The following is a 21142-nucleotide window of genomic DNA, read 5'->3' on the forward strand; positions in this document are numbered from 1 at the left end:
AGGGATCAGCACAGAAGAGGAGCCCAGGGAATATCTGTTAATGAGTGACAGAGTGAATGGATACATGGGTTGATGGTTGTTAATAGTTGTTCTCTAACTGGTTGATTCCATTCGATCTTCTTGGTCTAGGTGCTCCTAGACCAAGACCAAGACCAAAGACCAACAGCTTAGCTTGTCTTGCCCATAGAGAATTAAAAAAAAAAAAAAAAAAAGAAGCAACTCTCCTATATTGAATCTTTATTGAGTCCACGGGTCTCAGCTCAGATGTCTGCTCCTCCAGGAAGCCCTCCGTGCCCCTTCTCCCCAGGTGGGGTCAGGCAACCCCTGGGGTTCTGCCAACCCAGCTCGCTCTGCACTTCTTGCTTTTTCTTCATGACCAGTATCATTTCAGCTCACTTAATATTTCCAGGCTGCTCATGGTGACCTTGGTACCAAGCCTGATTGTATTACGCTGTCAACAGGAGCTGCCGTTATTAGTTTGTTATCATTACTATTGGTTATCATTACCTCGGTCCCTGGTCTCCTTAACTCTGATGTTCTCCAGTTGTCCCTCCCTGGCACCCCCTCTCCCTCGATTGCTCCCCTCGATGGGGACGGGGGCTGAGGAGGAGGGTGACATTGTTCTCAAGGGGACTCAGGGCCAAAAGTCAGGGATTTCTTTCTCCTTTTCCACTTTGGTGGAAACCCAGAATTTCTGGGGTTCTTGTTCTCTGTGTGCACAGAGGAAGGAAAGAGAGCCCTGGGGGTGTCGGGGGGTGGGTCCAAAGTTCCTCCCTGCGGGGCCACCACCCATGTCTGTCCCGGGAGCCACTGTCATCACAGTGAGGTTGCCACAGGGCACAGGGGAAGCAGAGGATGCTGGAGGCGTGCAGGTGGATTGAAGACAGCGCCTGCCTGTGCAAGCCGGAGCACACGGGGCAGGTGCCGGGACCCATGGGGCTTGCTGACTTATGGGGCCACCAGTGGGCGGGAATCCTGCTTTCCATATATCCTCCCTTCAGAGGGCTCTGGGGACGGTGTGTGTGTGCGTGCACGCACGCTTGCACGCGCACAAAAGAGACACAGAGAACTAGAAACACACACACACACACACAGAGAAATATAGATAAATACAAAAGAGATTGGCAAAGGTAGAGAGAGACCAGAGATAATGACATACAGACGGGAAGATATGGAGTCAGAACCACAGAACCAGAGACCTAAAGAGAACTAGGGGACAGAGAGGCAGAATGTGAATATGACAGGAGAAACTGTAGCAGAGGGAAGAACAGGGAGGGACATATAGGAGAGAGGGAGACAGAGGACAGACAGAGACAGCAAGACCAGTGTACAAACACACAGAGAAATAGATTCAGGGGAGTTTTAGAGACAGACCCAGAGCGAGAGGTAGGGAAAGAGCTGGAACATGGCCCTCAGACAGGAGAAGACGGGCAGAGGGAGGATATGCGGGCCCCAAGTGGCCAGGTCACACCTCAGTCAGGACGGGAGTGGATGTGACACTGATGCTTAGACTCTTGGAGGCAAAAGGAAGAAACTAGACTATTTTGATAAGGGATAGGTAAAGCATGTTGGAGGCAAAGAAATGATTTTGCAGTGTGTGGTGTGCAAAACTCAGCCCTGCTTTGCTGTGTGGCCCTGAGATGGGCCCTTCCCCCGACTGACCTGGCAGGCTCCGGGGGCTCCGGAGTCCCCTGAGGGGCTGGGAGTTCGGTTCCTCCTGTGCACAGAAGGCAGGACCCTGTGGGGATAAGCCTGGGGGGAAGAGGCCAGCTGTCTGCAGAGGAAGGTGTGTTTCAGATGGGTGATGAGACCCACTGTTCATGCTTTCACTGATAATATTTCTTTTATCCTTACAATAGTTGTACGAAATGGAAACTATTATTACTCCATTTTACAGATGGGGAAACTGAGACTTACAGAGGGGACATGACTTGCCAAAAAAAAAAAAAAAAAAGACAAAGCTGGGATTCACAGGCAGGCAGTCAGGCTTTGAGCCTGTGGACTTAACCTCTAGCAATATTACAGGCAGAAAATACAAAAATGGAAATGATTGTAATTAATAGTGACTGAGCACTTACTCTGAACTGTGTCAAGCACATCCATCTGATAACTCATCAAACCTCCCAACACCTGATGAACTAAGTTCTCCCCATTTTGCTCTTGAAGAAATTGGGGCTCACAAAGAGAGCCTCTTGCCCATGATCGTAGACCCAGTAGTTTTTCCATATATCCTAAGGTCCCATGCCCTTAACCACTGACTGAGCAGGGAATGGGGCAGGCCTCGGGCCAGCGTGGGGTCCAGGGAGGGCTGGAGAGAGAAACCTGGCTCAATGAATTGGGCTGAGGGGAGGAGCACAGTGACCCTGGGCGGCCCCATTACAGCGCGCTGGTGATGATTACCACAACACACAACCCTGGGCTGCAGGTGACGTTATGTCCATTCTGCAGCTGGACAAATTGAGACTCAAGAAGATTAAAAACACGCCACAAGTCACACGGTCAGTCAGTAGTGGCTAGGAGTCAGGCCTCTCGGGGTGAAGTGCCATGTCCATGACCTAGACCTTCCTCTAGGAAGACCATAACCGGACACTCCCAAGACACCTTTTCTGAATGTCTCTTCTCTCTTCCCCACCAGCCTCGCTTTTGACCATGTGGAGTCTGCCAGCTGCAGCCCAGTTCACCACCGGTGCCGACCCACTGACCATCACCCAAGGTGAGAAGGACGTTGTTCCATCTACGTCCTGGACGCCCTGGGCGCCCCAGACTCAATGGCAGATTCAGAGACGTGGGCAGAGAAAACAAGGCTATCATTCTGATCCCTGTCTTCATACCTAAAGCACCCATCAGGATTCTGTGCCCCAAATCCCAACAGGACAAATCTGATTGGCCCAGCCAGGGTCTGACAACAACCGGTCGGATCTATCCTACTCAGGGCAGGGGGGAGGGGTGGACTGTGCCTGGCATGGTTGTGCTGGGGAAGGGCGGCTTAGAAGTGGGCAGTGGGATCGGGCCGGCATCCCAGTTACAAGCGTGGTTCTCCTTACAGCTGGTGTTAATGGACCCACTGTCGTATCCCAGATCCTTCTGCTTTATTCCTACAGCCCCCTTTAATGAGGCTCAGAGAGGGGAAGTAAGTCGCCCGTGATCGCACTTAAAATGAGCAGTAGATCTAGCATCTGAGTCTAGGCCTTGACTTCGTTTGTCTTTTGGCAATTCCAGTCCAGTCTCTCTGGGTCCCTCTGTGGCTACGTTTTGTCTGGTCCTCCTCTGTCTGGGTCTATGCCTCTGCCTCCTCTCCCTTTCTCAGAGAGGGAGAACAGAGAGAAGAGGTGACCCTCTACTGCGACACCAAGGATGCCAACGTTACCATCCGCTGGTTATCCAGCAATCTCCCCCTCATGTTCCATGAGCGCATGGGGCTGTCCACAGACTGCAAGACCCTCACCATCCTGCCCGTGCAGTGGGAGGACTACGCGCCTTACAGATACCAAGCTCAGGGTTTCCACCAGGCCCAGAGCAGTGATCCTGTCCTCCTGACTGTGCACTGTGAGTCCCTTTCCATTCTCCCCAGCCCTCAAGGACACCCCCTATCTCAGTGATTTCATTCAGTCTCACAGCTCCAGATACACATGTGGACTTGTCTACCCTTGAACTCCAGACATGTTGCTAACTGATGTCTCTGCTTGGAATCTACTGTGAACATCCAGGTTAAGAGATCTAAAACTTAGTTCCTTACCCTTCAGATGTTTGCTACAAAATCTTGTCTGGGTAGGGGCAAGGAAAGAGCATTTGCTGGCACGCTTTAGATGTGTCCTACAATCCCGCTTCACCCAGGGATCAGGCCGACGTTTCATTTCCATTAGACTCCGGCACCTCCTTTGTAACTGACCCAGAGCTTGGGTGGAGAGAAGAGAAATAGTAGTATTTATTGATTCCTGAGGTCTAAGAGAGCCATTGCTGATGAGATCACTCCTGCTACGGTCGTTCTTGTCCTCCGGGATGGTCCTGACCCATTCGAGATCAAGGTGGATTCTGGTGTATCCAGCAGGGGGGGTGGTTGAGGTGACAGAGGGCTCCACTGGGACCTTCTCTGTGGAAACACCCTCTCACCCACCTCCTGACTATTCCTGGTTTTTCCACAATAATTCCACCCCATCTTCCTCCAAGAGAACGGCCACCATCCAGGCTGTGTCCATGGAACACGAAGGCATATACAGGTGCCTGGTGTCCAACAGTGCCACCCACCTGCTCTGCATGGCTGCTCTTCCAAGTCCGAGTCCTTGTGAGTCTCTTTTTCCTGTTCCTCTCCTTTGCTCCTCTGGGAAGCAGAGTTACCCCAATATCCCAGAGGTTGGGGAGGACTCAGAAGAGTGGGGATTTCCTGCGTGGCTGGTGGCAGAAGGGGGCTCTGACCACGGGAAAGGACCTGGCTCCAGGCTTGGCCCATCTTCCACAAGACCCTGTTGGCTGTCTGTGGGTTGTGTCCATTCTTCGATTCTCTGAAAGTCACTGCAGGGGCTGATTCTCTCTATATAACAAACACGCAGTATTCACACATCTCAGCACACAAATAATGACCACATATGCACAGCACACTCACATACATGCAAACACACACAAGACACATGTAATTCACATACAGTGAGTACACACAACACTACCAATTGACAACATACATGCAAAGCACACACAACATGCACGCAACAGGGGCGCCTGGGTGGCTCAGCGGGTTAAGTCACTGCCTTCAGCTCAGGTGATGATCCCAGGGTCCTAGGATCGAGTCCCACATCGGGCTCCCTGCTCAGCGGGGAGCCTGCTTCTCCCCCAACTCCCCACCCCCGCTTCTGCCTGCCTCTCTGCCTACTTGTGATCTCTGTCAAATAAATAAATAAAATCTTTAAAAACAAACAAACAAACAAAACCCAACATGCACGCAACAGATGCATATAACACACAGTACATATCACAGCATAGACCTGCGTCATGTGCTCACAGGGTTCACACCAGCCCCCAACATGTACAAGCAATACACTCACACATACACACAACCCATCTGCTACACACAGGATATACTCACATAAAACACAGACATCCATACCTCACACAGAACATGTACACAACCAACAATACTGCAAACACACAACACACTCTCATGTCAATCATGTATACACACAATATAGAACATACAACACACACATTACAGTCACTCACCGTCTTCACATACAACGCAGGAAATACACTACATATTGTACATTCAGTGCCCTCAGCACATGTACACAACTGACACACATTACACATACTATACATACATATACATACATCATAGTTTATACATACTACGCACACAACGTAGTCATACACAAAGCATACAGAACATCATACAATTCACATGCGTTAACATACACAATACCACATACAACATACACTCCCGGACAGAAAATATATACACACACAACACACTCACAGAGTGAATATGTACAATACCTCATAGTCACAGAACATACATACACAACACACACATACAACAGACACAAACTTACACACACGACATGTCCACATACCACACACCATACCCACAAAACCATAACATTCTCACATAGTCACACAGTACACACTTGTACCTCCCGTATAATATAGTCCTAGGCAAAGAACACACACACCCCACCCACAACACATACACACACATCCCTGGAAAGTCCTATGGCATGTGCCTGGTGTTGGGTGGGCAGAAAGAAAGGGCTACTTAAGATGGCGAAAGTCCCCGCCACAAAACCTGAGCTTGGACAGGAGAACAAAGACCCAAGCAGGAATCTGAGACCCCCTGCCCCGGGCTCCAGTGGACCAATGGGACCCCGACGAGCAGGCGAAATATCCAAATAAGGGAAACTTGCCAAAAGACCCCTGAACTCCCCTCAAGGCCGCTTAAAAGCCCCCTTCTCCCTGCCTTGGGCGCGACTTCCACCACTCTGCTTTCCAGAGTCACGGAACCTCGCCCGAGGGGGCCCACCTCCTCCCGGAGCAACTTTCCTGGCTCCCCTTCTCCTGAGCCCCGAAACTTCGCCGGAGAGCGTTTTCAATAAATCTTGCCTCGCACCTATTTGCCCGGTGTTGTGTTGATCTCGCCGGAAAAACTTTACACCTGGAAGGGTCCCTGACCCCCACCCTATGTCTCTCTGTGTTTCCAGAAATGCTGCCCAAGCCTCACATTGTGTCCCCAAGCCTGACTCCCGTGGAAAATGCCAGCTCCGTGACGCTGACCTGCCAGACCTCCCGCAAGGTGACTGCAGTCCTGTGGTTCCTGAGGGGCCAGGCCCTCGGCCGAGCGAGCACCTGATGCCGGGCCGGCACCCGGAGCCTGGTCATCCACGGCCTCCAGCGAGACGACCCGGGCCCCTGTGGGTGCGAGGTCTGGAGCCGGGGCCGCCAGGCGCGAAGGGAGCCCCTCACGCTCACCGTCGGCTGCGAGTCGCGCAGGCTGGACCTCGTCCTCCTCGCTCCTCCCTCCCTCCCTGCGGTTGTTCCTTCTAACCACTCCTTCCACAGTTACTGAATCCCTGCTCTGTGCCAGCCGCGTCTGGGCACAGGCGGGGCGTCTTTCTTTGTGGGGCTTACATTCTAGTGGGAAGACACGCCCTGGACAGCTAAGCGGGGAGAGGCAGGTGAGCAGAACCACGAGGCAGCAAGAGGGCCAGGGGCAGCTGGGAGGGGCGGGAGTTGCCGGCTTGGTCAGGTGGGGCAGTCGGGGGAGGCCTCCCTGAGGAGGTGGTACTCACGCAGGACAGCAGGACGCTGTGGGCAGCTCAGGGAAGACAGCGCCGGGGGAGGGAGCAGCATGCGAGGTGGGCAGTGCGCAGTGGGCGCAGGAACCCAAGGAGGCCAAGGCAACCGGACAGAATTAGGGGGAGGACAGAACAGGAGAGGGGGCAGATCCTGCAGGGCCCCGTGAACCATGGCGACGGCCTGGAAGCAACAAGAGGCTCCGAGTGGAGGGAGGAGAGGTTCAGACTTAGGTTTTCACAGGGTACCCTGGGCCCTTGTCTATGGGGTGGAAGCAGTGGAGAGGGAGGAGGTTGAGAAGGTGTTGTGTTTGTTTGGGTCCTTGGAGAGACAGACCCCAAGGTCGGATTAAAGTGGTGACCCATGCAAGGAATGCTCCCTGCAGAAATGTAGGGAGGGGCCTTGTCCCGTCCTGAGCAAGCAGGGGAGGGGGAGGGAGAGAAGGTTGGATGGAAGTGTGGAGACCACCATGCAGTCTGAGGAACACCATCAAGGCTGTCTGGGAGCCCTGAATCTCCCAGGAAGGGGCCTGCCTCATTTTCCCTAATACCTTCAGGTACAGGTCAGGTGCAGCCCATGAGAGGGCCGGCAGTGGATTTCAGGGGCTGGGCACTTGGTTATTGAAACTCGGGCTGTCAGAAGTCTGCGAGGCGCCTTCTCAGGGTGGCCACAGTTGTCCGTCAGGGGAATGAGAAGGGGTCAGACCACGGGACCATGGATGCATTTTGAATCTAGAACTCAGGATTTGCTGCTGTTGACACCAGTGGAAAGAGAAAGGCACTGACTGCAAGGATTTTTTTTTTTTATATTTTATTTATTTATTTGACAGACAGAGATCACAAGTAGGCAGAGAGGCAAGCAGAGAGAGAAGAGGAAGCAGGCTCCCCGCTGAGCAGAGAGCCCGATGTGGGGCTCGATCCCAGGACCCTGGGATCATGACCTGAGCCGAAAGCAGAGGCTTTAACCCCCTGAGCCACCCAGGCGCCCCCGACTGCAAGGATTTTTGCCTGAGCTCTTCAAACGGTGTAGTGGCTACGAGCTGAAGCGGAGAAGAGGCACCTGCAGGGAGAGAAAGTAGGGTCCGCATGTATACGTGTTACATGTATATATACTCAGCATGGATATGTGTTAGGTACCGGGGCACGTGGAGGGGGGGCTTCCATACACTGCTGCTCTCTTCTCCCCTTCCCACTTCGGTCATGAAGCCCAAAACTGCTCTTCTGTTCTCCCTCTCTGCTGAGCAAATGTGGGGTGCTTGCCGAGTAACAGCTGTGATTGTTGGAGCTCCCAGCCTACCTGGGGTGGGGAGGTCGATAATCAGGCCAAGAAAAGTAGTGTCAAGAGGACTGCCATGGGACGGCAGGATTTGGGGAACCCAAGGAGGCCCCACCGGTCTGGGGCATGTGGGAAGGCTCACTGTGAGAGGTGGTGTCCACCATGAGATCCAGAGGACGAGTAAGTCGCTATGTGGAGCAGACTCCTGGAAGAGCATTCCAGAGAAGGAAGAGAATGTGTGAAGGCTCTTACTTAAGAGGAAACATGATAAAGATGGAACATCCGAGAAGGATCTTATTTCTGAATTGAGAGGGGAGAGGTGTGGAGAGGGGAGAAGTAGGGCCAGAGGGGTCTGGATTGTGAATGAGCTGGTCAGCCATGGCCTTGGCCTTGAAGGCACTGGGGAGCCATGGAGGGTTCTAAGCAGGGAAGGGATAGTGTCAAGTTTGTACTTAGGGAGCTCTCTGGCTGTTGTGTGGAGGATTTGACACCAGGATGGGAAGACCCTGAGGGATCCTGGTGGCCATGGGGTTCAGATGGGGAGAATGTCCAAGGAAACGAGGAGGGGATGAGGACAGGATTTTCCTCCTCTTCCGGAGTGTCCCAACTAGAAACTCCTCGCATCCTTCTCTGCAGTAGTTCACGTTAACTTAAGTAAGACAAAGACTCAACTCTTAGTTTGCATGAGAAACTCAACGACCATTTCATTTGTTTCCTTCACGTGCACGGGAGGAGAGCCAAGTGCCAATGATCTCCTTCCGGCTTCAGGAAGGAACTCCGCAGGAATCTCTACTTCGGAGAATAGAAGGATGGAGATTTAAATATTGCAACAGGGCCATTTGCTCATCAGTAAGAAAGTCCACCAGAATGATAAAGTTTTTGCAAGTGTGGGGCTATGCTCTTGGGACACAACAATCTGGGAAGCCTGGATGCGCTGCGAGGCTCCTTGGTGAACGCTCGCTTTTGCAAGAGCCGGGGGTTTGTTTTTTATTTGGATGTTTTGCACTGGGTTTCTCCCTTCCATGTGGTGGACTACAGGCTGCCTGCTTGGCAGCTAAGGAGGGAAAGGGAACATCTTGCTGAGACTCCTTTCAATGGCAGTTAGAAGAGACTTCGTTCTCCAGGCTACAGCCTAGAATTCTGTTAGAATAGAGAAGTGGGGGCAAGGGGAGGGGTCTAGCTTCCAGCGCGGAAGCAGAGTGGGCAGAACAGGAAAACTCCCCAGCAGGGGATATTTGGCTTTGCACACAGATGGCCCAGATCGAGTGGACATCACCAGCAGGGCATTGTCTGGGGCGGTCAGCACTATCCAGGCAGAGCTCAACTCCAGCCTGACCCTGCAGCGTCAGGCAGAGTCCCAGCCGGGTGCTAAGTTTCACTGGACCCTTGAGCACTCCACCGCTGTGTAAGTGGGGAAGCAGCTAATCATTGAGGCCCTAACCTGGGAATACGAGGGCATCTACAACTGCACAGCCTCCAACCCGGTGACACACCTGGCCCGCTCTGCCTCCATCCTGGTCAGAGTGGCAGGTGAGTGCGTCCATGCCCCCCTCCCCACCACGCCATCTTCTAGTGTAACAACAGTGTAACATGGGCCAGGTTCCCAGTCTGGAGCTGCCAAAGCCCAGCCTCTAATGCTCGGGACCCAGAACCTCTCCTTCCCGGCTGTGGGCCCTGGAAAACCCTCCAGGCTGCTCCGAGCCTCAGTTTTCCTACCTGGAAATGGGGGTTGTGATGCGTTATCTTCCAGAGTTGTTTAGAAGGACAATGAGTCAGGGAGATAGCCAATGAATGAAGGAGTGAACTGGTAGGAATTATATTAATTATAGGAATTATATAGATTTTATTTTTTAAAAAAATTTTATTTATTTGACAGAGAGAGAGATCACAAGTAGGCAGAAAGGCAGGCAGAGAGAGAGGGAGAAGCAGGCTCCCCACTGAGCACAGAGCCCAATGCGGGGCTCAGGACCCTGAGATCATGACCTGAGCCGAAGGCAGAGGCTCAACTCACTGAGCCCTCCCCCCCATGCCCCTAATTATAGGAATTGTATTAATAACAGCTGGGTGTGACTAGCAGCGAGTACCTGTATTTTTATCTTGAGTTCTTGAGAGGGCAACACAGTGTCAGAGTTTTGTATCCCAGCTCTAATGCTTATTGGCTGTGTGACCTTGGGCATGCTGCTTAACCTCTCTGAACCTCTGATTCCTTGTGGGTAAAATAAACATAACAGCTGTGCTTATATCAGAGGGTCATTCAATATTAACCAACATTGGTAAGGTTTTTATGGCAGTGCCTGGCATATTGCGTTTGTTAAACAAATAAAATTATTCTTTATTGAGCCTAAACCACATGCCTGAAACAAGCCTTTCCATACACAGTATCAGCAAGCCCTTCGTGGGTGCCCCCTGCCAGCCAGTTCTGAGGTAGGCCTGTGGGCACCTCCATTGTGTAGGAGAGCCTGAGACCCATCCTAGGGTTTGAAACCAGGCTGGCCACCTCAGGAGTCAGGTTCTCAGTTGTCACCGAGAGGAGGACCCTATGCACCATCCCCAAACTACCTTACTGAATCTTCAAAACAACCCTCTGGTCTTGTGAAGACCCTTTGATCAATGGAGAAACTGAGGCTCAGAGGAGGAAGCAGTGAGTATGGTTGATGGTCACGGGACTGTTGCAGGATTTGAACAAGGTCACGTAGGAAGGGCTCTTGGAGCCTAGAGCCTGGTGGAGGACAGCATCTCTCACCATCGTCAGACCATGTCACGGCCTCTTACTGAGTACTGACTGTGTCCAGCGCGGCGCTCTTATTCCCACGTGGGAGCTCCCTTAATCCCCTCGAAGCCTAGAGGGTTATGAATGGCTATGCTTGTTTGACATAGAAAGAAAGGCTCAGAGAGTGAAACTAAGAACCCCTGAGGCCCCCTGGAGGCCCCCTCCTGCCCCGCCAAAGCAGAGAGCCCCTTCCTCTCCCCCACCCCCCCATCCTCACGGCTGCCTTCCTAATCCCTGTGGCTGGACTTCACCCCTTGGGGAAGGCTTTTGGGCAGAAGCTGGAAGGGCAAACACAGGCCCACGTTAATGATCACAGCTGCCATTTATTAATCAATCACCCGTGGTGTGCCCGGCATCCAGTCACCACCTCATTTCCCCTTCGCATCATTACTGGGCCTCATCACTTTGCAGATAAGGAAATGGGACTCAGAAGGGGATGTCACTTGCCCGTGGTCCCAGGGCCCCAGAGAGTCAAAGGTGACTCAGGTATGAAAAAGGAGGGGGAGTGTGCCTGGGTGGCTCAGTGGGTTAAGCCACTGCCTTTGGCTTGGGTCATGATCCCAGAGTCCTGGGATCAGGTCCCGCATCAGGCTCTTTGCTCAGCAGGGAGCCTGCTTCTGTCTCTCTCTCTCTCTCTCTCTCTGCCTGCCTCTCTGCCTACTTGTGATCTCTGTCTATCAAATAAATAAATAAAATCTTTAAAAGAAAAAAGAAAAAGGAGGGGGAAAGGGGGGGGGCAGCTTTCTGGTTTTCAAAACCCTTTCCTCTGAAAGCTGTATTGAGCCATTATCCCAAGCAGTATTGTCATCCCACCAACATTTACTGATCACTTTTCATGGTCTAAATATTGTCTTATCTGGGGCATGTTGAACATTCCATATTTTGAACATGAATACTCTTCTGTTGAGTCTTTTTTACCAAACACTGACACTATTATCCCTGTTCTGCAGAGGAGACAGCTGAGGCACAGAGAGGTTAAGCAGCTTGGTCAAGGTCACACAGCGGAGATGTGAATAGGACATTTGACTCCAGAAACGATGCTATTAATACCACAAAATGCTGCCTCCCAGTGACTGGAAAACACCTGTTTATCAAGTGACAGTGGAGACAAAGCCACAGCTTGGGAATGAGGACAAGGGCAGGCAAGAGGGTGTGTCAGACCAGGGTCCTGATTCTTTCTCCTTGCCCAGGTCCCAGGTCTTCCCTGTCTGCAAGAGTCATTGCTGGCATTCCCCTTGGGATCCTGACTCTCATTTCCCTATCCACAGGGCTGGGCTATTTCCTCTGCAACAGAAACGCCAGATGGTAATGCTGGGAATGAATGGGTTAGGGAATGTGGCCTGAGGCCCAAAGTGTTGCTGACCATGGTGCTGAGCTGTGTCTGTAGCAACTGGGGAACTCAGGGGGGTTGGGACATTGCCCAAGGATGGATGTGGGATACGGGTAGGGCCTGTGAAGATGGCAAGGACTGGAGACAAAAGAATGGGGGATTTGGGGCTTCAGGTTCTCAAGCAAAAAAGCGGAGGACCCCATCGAGAAGGGAGCAACACCCACCTCTGCAGAGGGGCCCTGTGCAGTGTACTGTTCTAGTAAGTGACTTCATCATTGATGCTCAGGGCAGCAGCGGGGTCTGGGGAAGGGGCTGGTACCAGGAGTCTGGGCCTCTGCTCCCAGCTTTGCCACTAGTGATCATGGATGAGATTGGAGCCAAGAACCCTGAGGAGGTCTCCCCTATTCCAACAGCCACAGCAAAAAAATAGGATATTCTCTCCTTTTCACTTTCAGAAAACTTTCCCAGTTGATTGCTGTAGGCAGAGAGAACCAGTCACAACATTCATCCCTGCTGAACCTAGAGTCAGCCTTATAACCCACCTCAGCACGGTGCTTCACGCACCCTCTACTGATGCATGGGAGCTGACTAAAAGCAAAATGAAACATCTTTGACATCTCTGGGCTGGGATTCCGGAAGGAAGCCCTCCCCCCTGAAATGGAAGAGACTGTCCAATCCAGCTCAGTTTCACAGAAAGGAGATCCACGCCCGGGAAGAAGAAAGGATAAACCCATGCTCCAGAGGCCCACTAGGGCTAGGTCTTAGATTTCCATCCTCGGCCACCTCCTCAAAGAGCCTTATCTAACCCAGAATTAGATTTCCTGGTCAAGTTCACTGGAGCTGTGCTGGGGAGCCCCGGGGAGGACGGAAGGAAGGTTTCTGCCACTACCTTTCTGGGAATAGGAGTGACGTGGAGAAACAACCCCTTCCTTCACATCTCTTCCCATCTCCAGACCCAGGTTGGCATTCCCTTTCTCTAGACTGGCCGAGGCCCATGTATGCCAACTTACCTGAACCTGAACGACAGGTTGGAGTCAAAAACTTACAAGTAAGCAGTGCTCCAGAGGGACCCTCCCTGCTCCCCTGACCATCTGGTCCTTCCCCAGGCCAGGAGGGCTGTTCCAGTCCCACCTCTTGGGTTGGGGAGTGAGGTGTATTCTCCTGATACCTAGGGCTGGCTTAAGTCTTTATGCATCTCCTCCCCTGCCTTCTCTGGGGATCCCAAGGTCTTCCCTGGCTTCCCATCTCTTCTTGTCTTCTTGCCCTTCACTATGACAATGCCTAGCCTGAACTCCTCTGAGAATCAGGAGGGATGTACCTGCCTCTGAGGCCAAAGCTGTTCCTGAGAATTTCTGGGACTGGTCCCCATCCCAAACCCTTGACCTCTTTACTACTTTCTTTTCCCCCAGGTACTACCCCCAGAACCCCCAGAGCAGTTTTATGAGGTAACATGGGATCTGCTGAGTGTGATTTTAAAAAGCTGCTGCGGAAATACGATTGAGAATGTTGTGTTTGACAAGTCTGAGAAACCACCCTGTAGACTCTTCATTGTGCATTGCAAGGCCAGGGTGGAGAGAAAGTGGCCCGAGGCCTCGGACGCAGCGGGGCCAGATTCTAGGTCTCTGGCTCCTACTGGGTTCCTTTTCCCTCCAGGGCTCTGAATTGGATTGCAGACAAGGTGGCACTAGCTAGCAGGCACTGGGGTGTGAAGCAGTTTGGGAGTAGAGGTTGTAAAGGGAGCCAGGTGAAAAGACAGAGTTCTAGATCTAGATCAGGGGAAGGGCCCTGGGTCCTAAACTTACATCCACTTCTGATTCTTTGTAAGGACTTGGTGAAAACTATTCCTCTCTGGGGTCGCTGAAGAATGCAGGCTGGCACTTTCTAGCCACTGTGATTTTAAGGCAGTCTGTCCTCGTGGTTCCTAACTGACCTCTCCATTCCCCTGCAGAAGGATCTACCATCAGACCCCCCAGGAACTATTCCCACAGCCCCAGAAAACCCCTGCCCAAAGTTGCTGTGGATCCATCGGTCCCCACTCTCCCAAAAGGAAATATAGAGTCAAAGTATGAGGTGATTTTATGCCACCCTGTATCTTCAGACAGATGGGACAGCGGTCGCCATCCTGCCTCTTCCTCCCTGCTGAAAAGTCTGTAGGATAAACTCTCAAGAGAGTTTTCCCTTCGTTATTTTTCGGTTCCATCCCATTCATTCTATCCTACCACGTTCTGCTTCATTTCATTCTGTTTCTTTCCAGTCCACTTGATTTTACTCCGTTCCGTGTTTCTATCACATTTATTTCCACCCCGCCTATTAGAAGGTGGAGGAGGGGCAGGAGTGTGTCCCCCAAATTGAGAAGGCAGACCGGAAGACACAGCAGCTGCCTCCCTACTGTTTACGTAGAGTTTCCTTCAGAGTAACTTCCCGACGGGATCAGAGGGATGGGCAGGCGGCAGAGCAGTAATTCTCCACGGAGTCCAGATCTCAGTCCGCAGATTCCATAGAGTGAAGTCACAGGGTTTAATGCCTAATAGACCTCCTGCCGCCACCTGTGCGCCAGAAGGGGTGCAGGTGGGGAAGAAACTAGGTCATTTCTACCAGCTATCCAAACAGCTTTGGGGAAGACCAGAGCACACCCTCCCTGTTCGGTCTCCGTCTTCTGCGCGTCGCACCCGCCGTTTCCCGTTCCCATCCACTCCTTCCTCTTCCCGGTCCCTCCAGGGACCGTCAGTCCATGCTCCGGTCCTTCTGTCCTGTCCCGCTCCCTTCCAGCAGCCCAGGCTACTTTCTGTCCCCTTTAGCTTCCCGTTTTCGGGCCGCCTCCTTGCAGGAGCTGCACTCGACTCCGTCTCCTCATGCCTGATCCCGCAGCACTCCAGCTTCGTTCCCCCCCCCGGACGGCCATTCTGAATTCCCAGTTGCCCTTTGTCGTATTAATTTTTTGTCACTTGCCTTTCCGCTCTTTCCCTCTCCTTAGACGCCTTCTCTTGCTCCTCTTTCCCATTCGGTTCTAATCCGATGTTCCGTGTCATTCCTCTCCTTTCCACGCCCGCTTATTTCACTCCATTCTTTTCCTTTTCATTCCTTTCCACTATGATTTTTCCATGTATTATTTTTAAAAATATTTTATTTATTTGAGAGAGAGAGAAAAAAGAGAGCGAGAGCATGAGAGGAAGAGGGGGAGCATCAGGCAGAGGGAGAGGGAGAAGCAGACTCCCCGCCTAGCAGGGAGCCCGACATGGGGCTGGATCCTAGGACCCTGGGATCATGACCTGAGCCAAAGGCAGACACTTCACGGACTGAGCCACCCAGGAGCCCACGATTTTTCCATTTATTCCATTTCCTTCATTTACATTTTTGGACCCCATGCTACTAATTCCATTCCACTCCCTGACTTTTAAGTTTCCATCCATTTAATTTCTCTCCATTCCCATCCCTTTCAGTGCCTTGACAACCATCTATCCCTTTTGATTTATTTCCTTTTATACTGTTTTTTTTTTTTATATTTATGTCCCTACATTTCTCCCATGGGGGATTTGAGGCAATTCACAGCAAGCTTCTACATCACACTATATAATGGTGCTAAATTACAAATAGGAACCACAATTAGGAAAATATTTTTAATAATAACAGGACGTCAAGGCATGGATAAGAAAATAAATATGCTGGACCTACATAGGATCCGTCCCTATATTTCTCATTTGTCTTTGACGTTCTTGGTAGCCAAATTAAAAAAAAAAAAAACATTATCAGCTTAATCACCCAAAAGGAAGAAAGCTATTTGCTCATTCAGGCAAATGGGAAGAAGAGCTTCCCCCTAGAGGTGGCCATAACTCAGGAGATGGCTTCCTGGCTCTCAGGATTAGTGGTTATTTCAGAGGGACTCAAGTGAAACATCCATGTGCTGGACTAGCCAGATTACTCCACATCCAGGGATGGGCTTTAGGCAGTATCCTCTGAAGGAGTCAATAACCAATCAGACTTTTAGGAGGCAAAAGAGGGAGGCGAGGACAGATTTGGAAAAGGGAAACTTTAGGGACACAGAACTCCAATAATTTAGTGTCTGAAGTCCTGCCTTGCAGTAGAGTGACTAATGTGTTAACTTCTCTGTCCAGAGGGTAGACCCATTACTGTGGAGGCTATATTGGAGGAGGCCTGGCTTTAGTCTAACTGACAGATGAACCATCCTCAAAAGATGTGAATGTCTTATAGTCAGGAGATTTAAATATTATTATTATTATTATTATTATTATTATTATTATTTTAAGTAAGCTCCACACCCAGTGTGAGGCTTGAACTCCTGACCCCAAGATCAAGAGTTGCATGCTCTACCAGCTAAGACCACCAGGCATTCCCATAGTTAGGGACTTTAGTAAAAAGACAAACCCTCTGAAAGTAATTGAGAGAACACTGGGGAATCTCAGATAACTCAGTGTCAGAAGTTATGTGTGGCATCCAAGGACGGGAATGTTACCAGGAAGCTTTGCTTTTGTATGTGGTTGCTATTTGCTGAGCGATGAATTTGCTCGGTTGTTCTCAGTCCAGAGTGAGTTCCTATGCACGCTTCCTGGTCACTCTTCCTCTATGACTTTGGATTTCATATAAGAACATGCTCTTTTACTATTTAAAACTCCCAGGTTCTCCAGAGGAGACTCAGACGGGCTCAGACCACTGTCGGGATTGTGTTTACGCTTGTCAGCTCCTCGGCCCGCTAGGAACTGGTATCATTAACCTTTTAGGTCCCTCTCTTCATCGGGGTCTGGGGAGGAGAGCTACATTTGTTTCTTTCCCTCAGTGAAGCCAAAGCTCTTCCTAGAAGTCTCACTCGGGGAAATTCCTCTTCTGTCTCTTTGGCTAGAATTCTGTCACACGGTATTCCTTGTGGCCAAGAAGGCTGAGAGGGTGAGGCGTTAGGCTTCCTAGTCTTGTCAACAGGAGCAGACAAGGAATAAGATACAGGGGGGAGTGCAGGGTCAGCAAACTCGATGTCCGCCACATTCTGCAGGGACGAGAGGGAGCAAACCACACAAAGGGTCTGGAGTGGAGTCTTCCAAGTTGAGGGGCATTAAGCGAAAAGGCTCTGAGTGGGTCTATTACAGTTCATGGCTGCAAAACAAATGATCACAAATGGAGCAGCTAACGCTGCATGTTATTGTCTCAAGAGTTTCCATCCAGAGTCCAAGCACTGCTTAGATGGGCCTTCTGCAAGGCTGTAATCAAGATGCTGGCCCAGGCTCCAGTCTCATCTGAGGCTTGACTGGGGAAGCATCCACTTCCAAGTTCATGTGGTTCTCGGCAGTCTTCGGTGCCTTGCAGGCTCCGTAACAAGGGCCTCAGTTTCTTACCAACTGTCAGCTGGAGGCTGCCCTTAGTCCTTTGCCGTGTGGCCCTCTCCATAGGCAGCTCACACCATCACATCTTGCTTTTTCAAAGCCAAGACAGAAGCTGCAATCTTACATAACAGACTCAGTACCGCCACCAGGCACGTCCTACCATCTTGCCCTATTCTACTGGTTAGTTGCGAGTCACGGGTCTTGCCCTCAAGGGAAGGCGATGACCTTAGGGCATGAATACCAGGAGGTGAGGATTATGGGGGACACCTCAAAGTGTGTGTCCTCAGTGGTAAGGACACATGAGGGCCACTGTAGGAAGAGAGGTGCACACATGACTGAAATGCAGTAAGACGGGGACGATCTTCGGAGTGTCCAAGGATGGAGGACGGTGCCAGAGCACCTGGGCCTTGGACTAAATAGAGCAAGGAGACCAGGAAGCCCTACCCAGAAAATGGAACTCACGTTTTCTCTTTGTGTAACAGGTGCTTGTGAGTCCAGAACACAGCATTTACTGCCAGATCATCCCCGGAGTCTCACGGAAGCAGATATCCTTTCTCCAGAAATCCTCGAGGAATCACGCTCAATCATGTGTTCGATGAAATTTACCAGGTGTCTCTTCTATCCCAGCCATTCTCTTTGCAGACCTCGTGACATTCTGTTTTAATGTGTTTTTCAAGCTCTGGACCCAGCTTTTGGTTCGTGTTTCTTTAAAAGCAATAAAAACAGGGGGAAGAAAGTGATCCAGAACTAGCGGGCCAAGGTTCGAGACCCAGCAGCTGGGGAAGCTGCGAGGATGGGCAAACACTGGTGGTGGACGCAGCAGCCAGGTGTGGGGGGTGTGAGCCAGCCAGAGGAGAGCAGGGGTGTACACAGGGAGCAGCCTTTTCAAATCATGGCGGCAGATGAGAAACAAGGAGAGACTAAGAGATGATGACAAGAAAAAACCAGAATGACACGAAAGACTGACGCGCCCAAGGGAGGAGCAGATGCGAGATCCTTAGAATCCCAAGGGATCTGGGGCCGGAGGCGGTGAGAGTCCAATTTGGTGAAAACAGGGCGAGGAGTCAAGGACGACTCCCCAGGAGCCGTTGAAGACCGGCAGGCCGCTTTCTGAGGCGCCCCTGACGGAGGGGCACATCTGGGATAGACAAGGAAAGTCAAGAATTTGCTTTAGGCATATCAAAAATAGATTAGCTGGAGAATAAAACAGGTAGTTGTTCCTAAGAAGTTTAGAGAGAGCGCGGTAGGAGAGATACACATCTGGGACTTGACAGTGGGGTTTAAAGTGATGGGGCTGTAGGAGATCTTGTGTCAGGGCTCTCCAAGACACCAGCCTCAGGCTCGAGGATTTGCTAGACGGATTCACAGTACCCAGAAGTTGTTATACTCATGGTTACGGTTTATTACAGCAAAAAGAGAGAGAGAGTAGAATCAGCAAAGGGAAAGGTCCATGGGGTGGAGTCTGGAGGACACCACACCCAAAACTTCCTTTCTCAGTGGAGTCCCCAGGGAAGTCCCCCAGCAATGATGTGTGACAACACTTGTGATGGGTTGCCAACCCCAGGCAGCTCACGCTGAACCTGGGTGTCTGGCATTTTTATAGGAGGTCAGTCACATGGACATGTACCCTAGGACTGACCTGTCACTGAAACTCCAGGCCCTACAGAAGGAACGTTGGTGTTCACCATAGATAACGTTGTTTGTATAAACTATGGACAAGCTGGTACAGTGTGGCTCAAGGCCTCAGGCCTGCAAAAACAGAACATTGTAAGGGTTGTTCCTAGAAGCCGACCAAGAGCTAGTCATGGAAATTGGCCCTTCTTGGGTTTGATACCCCAGGCCTGTTGAGTTAACCCTTTCCCCTACAGATTGCAAAAAAGTGGATAAAGACAGAGAACAGTAGGGGCAGATAACTAAGCCTGGGTCCCTCCAATGTTTATAGCTTGAGAAGAGGATTAAGCAAAGGAAAAGGACTGGTTTTTTTCCCCTCCTACTGCCAAGAACCTGCCACCCCTGTCTTCCAGGTACAGGTTATACTCTCCCTCTAGTGACTCTTGCTCTTATCTTCCAGCATTTAGAGCAAATGGATTCATGATCTCCCTGTTTCTCAAGAGGTACTGAGCCCTCACCCAAATCCTGGCCAACAGAACCGCAATATGAAACTCGGGTCTTACCCAATCCCCAAACAGCTGATACAGAGACCTCTGGGTTCCATGGGCATGTCCCTAGCATGAGTTCCTGTTCCTCAGTAGTAGCAGTTCTGAAGTCCCCATAACATTCAGGTTAGGTCAGGATTTGAGTGCTCCTGGAAGGAAAACTTAAACCATCTTGTTCATTTTGAAATAAGAAGGAAAAAAGAGGAAACAAAAGACAAAGTTAGTTTTAAATTATATATTACTAATGCCTTAATGTCTGAAGATCTTAAATTTTTAAAAGTGGGAAAAAATATAGAGAAAAAAGAAGATGAGTTCATGGTCAAAGCATCCCATCATGATTTTGTCGTATTTACATACTGAATCTGTAGATCATTCTGCAAGATTTGACAACTTTACAACACAGCTTGTAATATGGTGATTGTCTTTTACAGCTGTCATTGGAGTTTTTAAGGTTTCTTATGTTTCCCTTTTTTTTTTGCTTCTATTATGAATAAATACAAACTTTCCTGTCTTGTTTGCAAACTTAGTATTACTTATGTAGAAGAAGGATATTGATAGGTGGGCAAGGGGCAATATAATGTAGGAAATGAGAGCATGAATTCTAGCATCAGACTTCTCGGTCCCTGCTCTGCCCTCACAATACAATCCCGGCTAAGTTACTTAACACTTCTGGGCCTCAGTGTCATCTCTCATAAAATGGAAGTAACAGTCCAACCTTGTATGAATTGCTGGGAGGACTAAGTGAGAAATATTTATAAGGACCTTATAGCGGTGCCTGGCCCAGAGTGGTACGTAAATGTTTACCATTATCTGTTTCATATTCGATGCCTTTCTAGCCTCTCCTTGATGTTCATTTCTTTTAGTTCATTCTCTTGGGTCTTGAGGTTTATAATCATATCTGCCAATCACATTAATTTTGCATTTTCTGTGCCCACTGGTTATGATACCTGTTTTTTTGGTTTTGTTTTTGAGAGAGAGAAAGCGTGCTAGTGGGTGGGGAGGGGCAAAGGGAGAGAGAGAATCTCCACTGGGCGTGGAGCCTGACGTGAAGCTGGATCCCATGACCCTGAGATCAAGACCTGAGCCAAAATCAAGAGTCATATTCTCAACCGAATGAGCCACCCAGGTGCCCCATGATGGGTATTTATTTTGTACTGAAGTTTTGTTTTCAAAACCAGTCCCTGTCTTTCAAACATTTACTGAAACCCTTACCAATGAAATGAAACAATGTGTAGTATTTGCTTCAAAATCACTGGGGGAGGAGGGCAGTGGAAAGCACAGGTGGGACTAGAGATGAGAAAAGATCCAGTGGAAAATTAATTTGCATGACAGGCCAAAGGGGGTGGCCTATAACTAGTCTCCCTACTTTTGTGCTGGAAATTTATGTAACAAGTTTAAAAAAAAGAAAAAACAATAAGTTACCTACTTCCATTTAAAAAACAACCTATTTAACCCTGAAACGTTAGAGGCATGCCCATTAAGAAGAACACAATCAAGAATGTTA

The 21142-nt window shown here is 50.2% G+C and overlaps 1 protein-coding gene across 1 annotated transcript; it reads left to right on the plus strand.

The window, feature by feature from the left end:
- Nucleotides 1-933: 933 nt before the first annotated feature.
- Nucleotides 934-15012, plus strand: CEACAM20 (CEA cell adhesion molecule 20). Its single transcript, XM_045077286.1, is given in 10 exon segments — nucleotides 934-982; nucleotides 2633-2713; nucleotides 3310-3546; nucleotides 4000-4046; nucleotides 4048-4370; nucleotides 6355-6461; nucleotides 9304-9582; nucleotides 12013-12127; nucleotides 13562-13597; nucleotides 14871-15012. Coding segments are annotated over 10 exon segments (1416 nt in total).
- The last annotated feature ends 6130 nt before the right edge of the window (nucleotides 15013-21142 follow it).

This window comes from Mustela putorius, unplaced genomic scaffold (genome assembly GCF_011764305.1).
Source record: "Mustela putorius furo isolate JIRA1106 unplaced genomic scaffold, ASM1176430v1.1 tig00000196_pilon_pilon_pilon, whole genome shotgun sequence".
Taxonomy (NCBI): domain Eukaryota; kingdom Metazoa; phylum Chordata; class Mammalia; order Carnivora; family Mustelidae; genus Mustela; species Mustela putorius.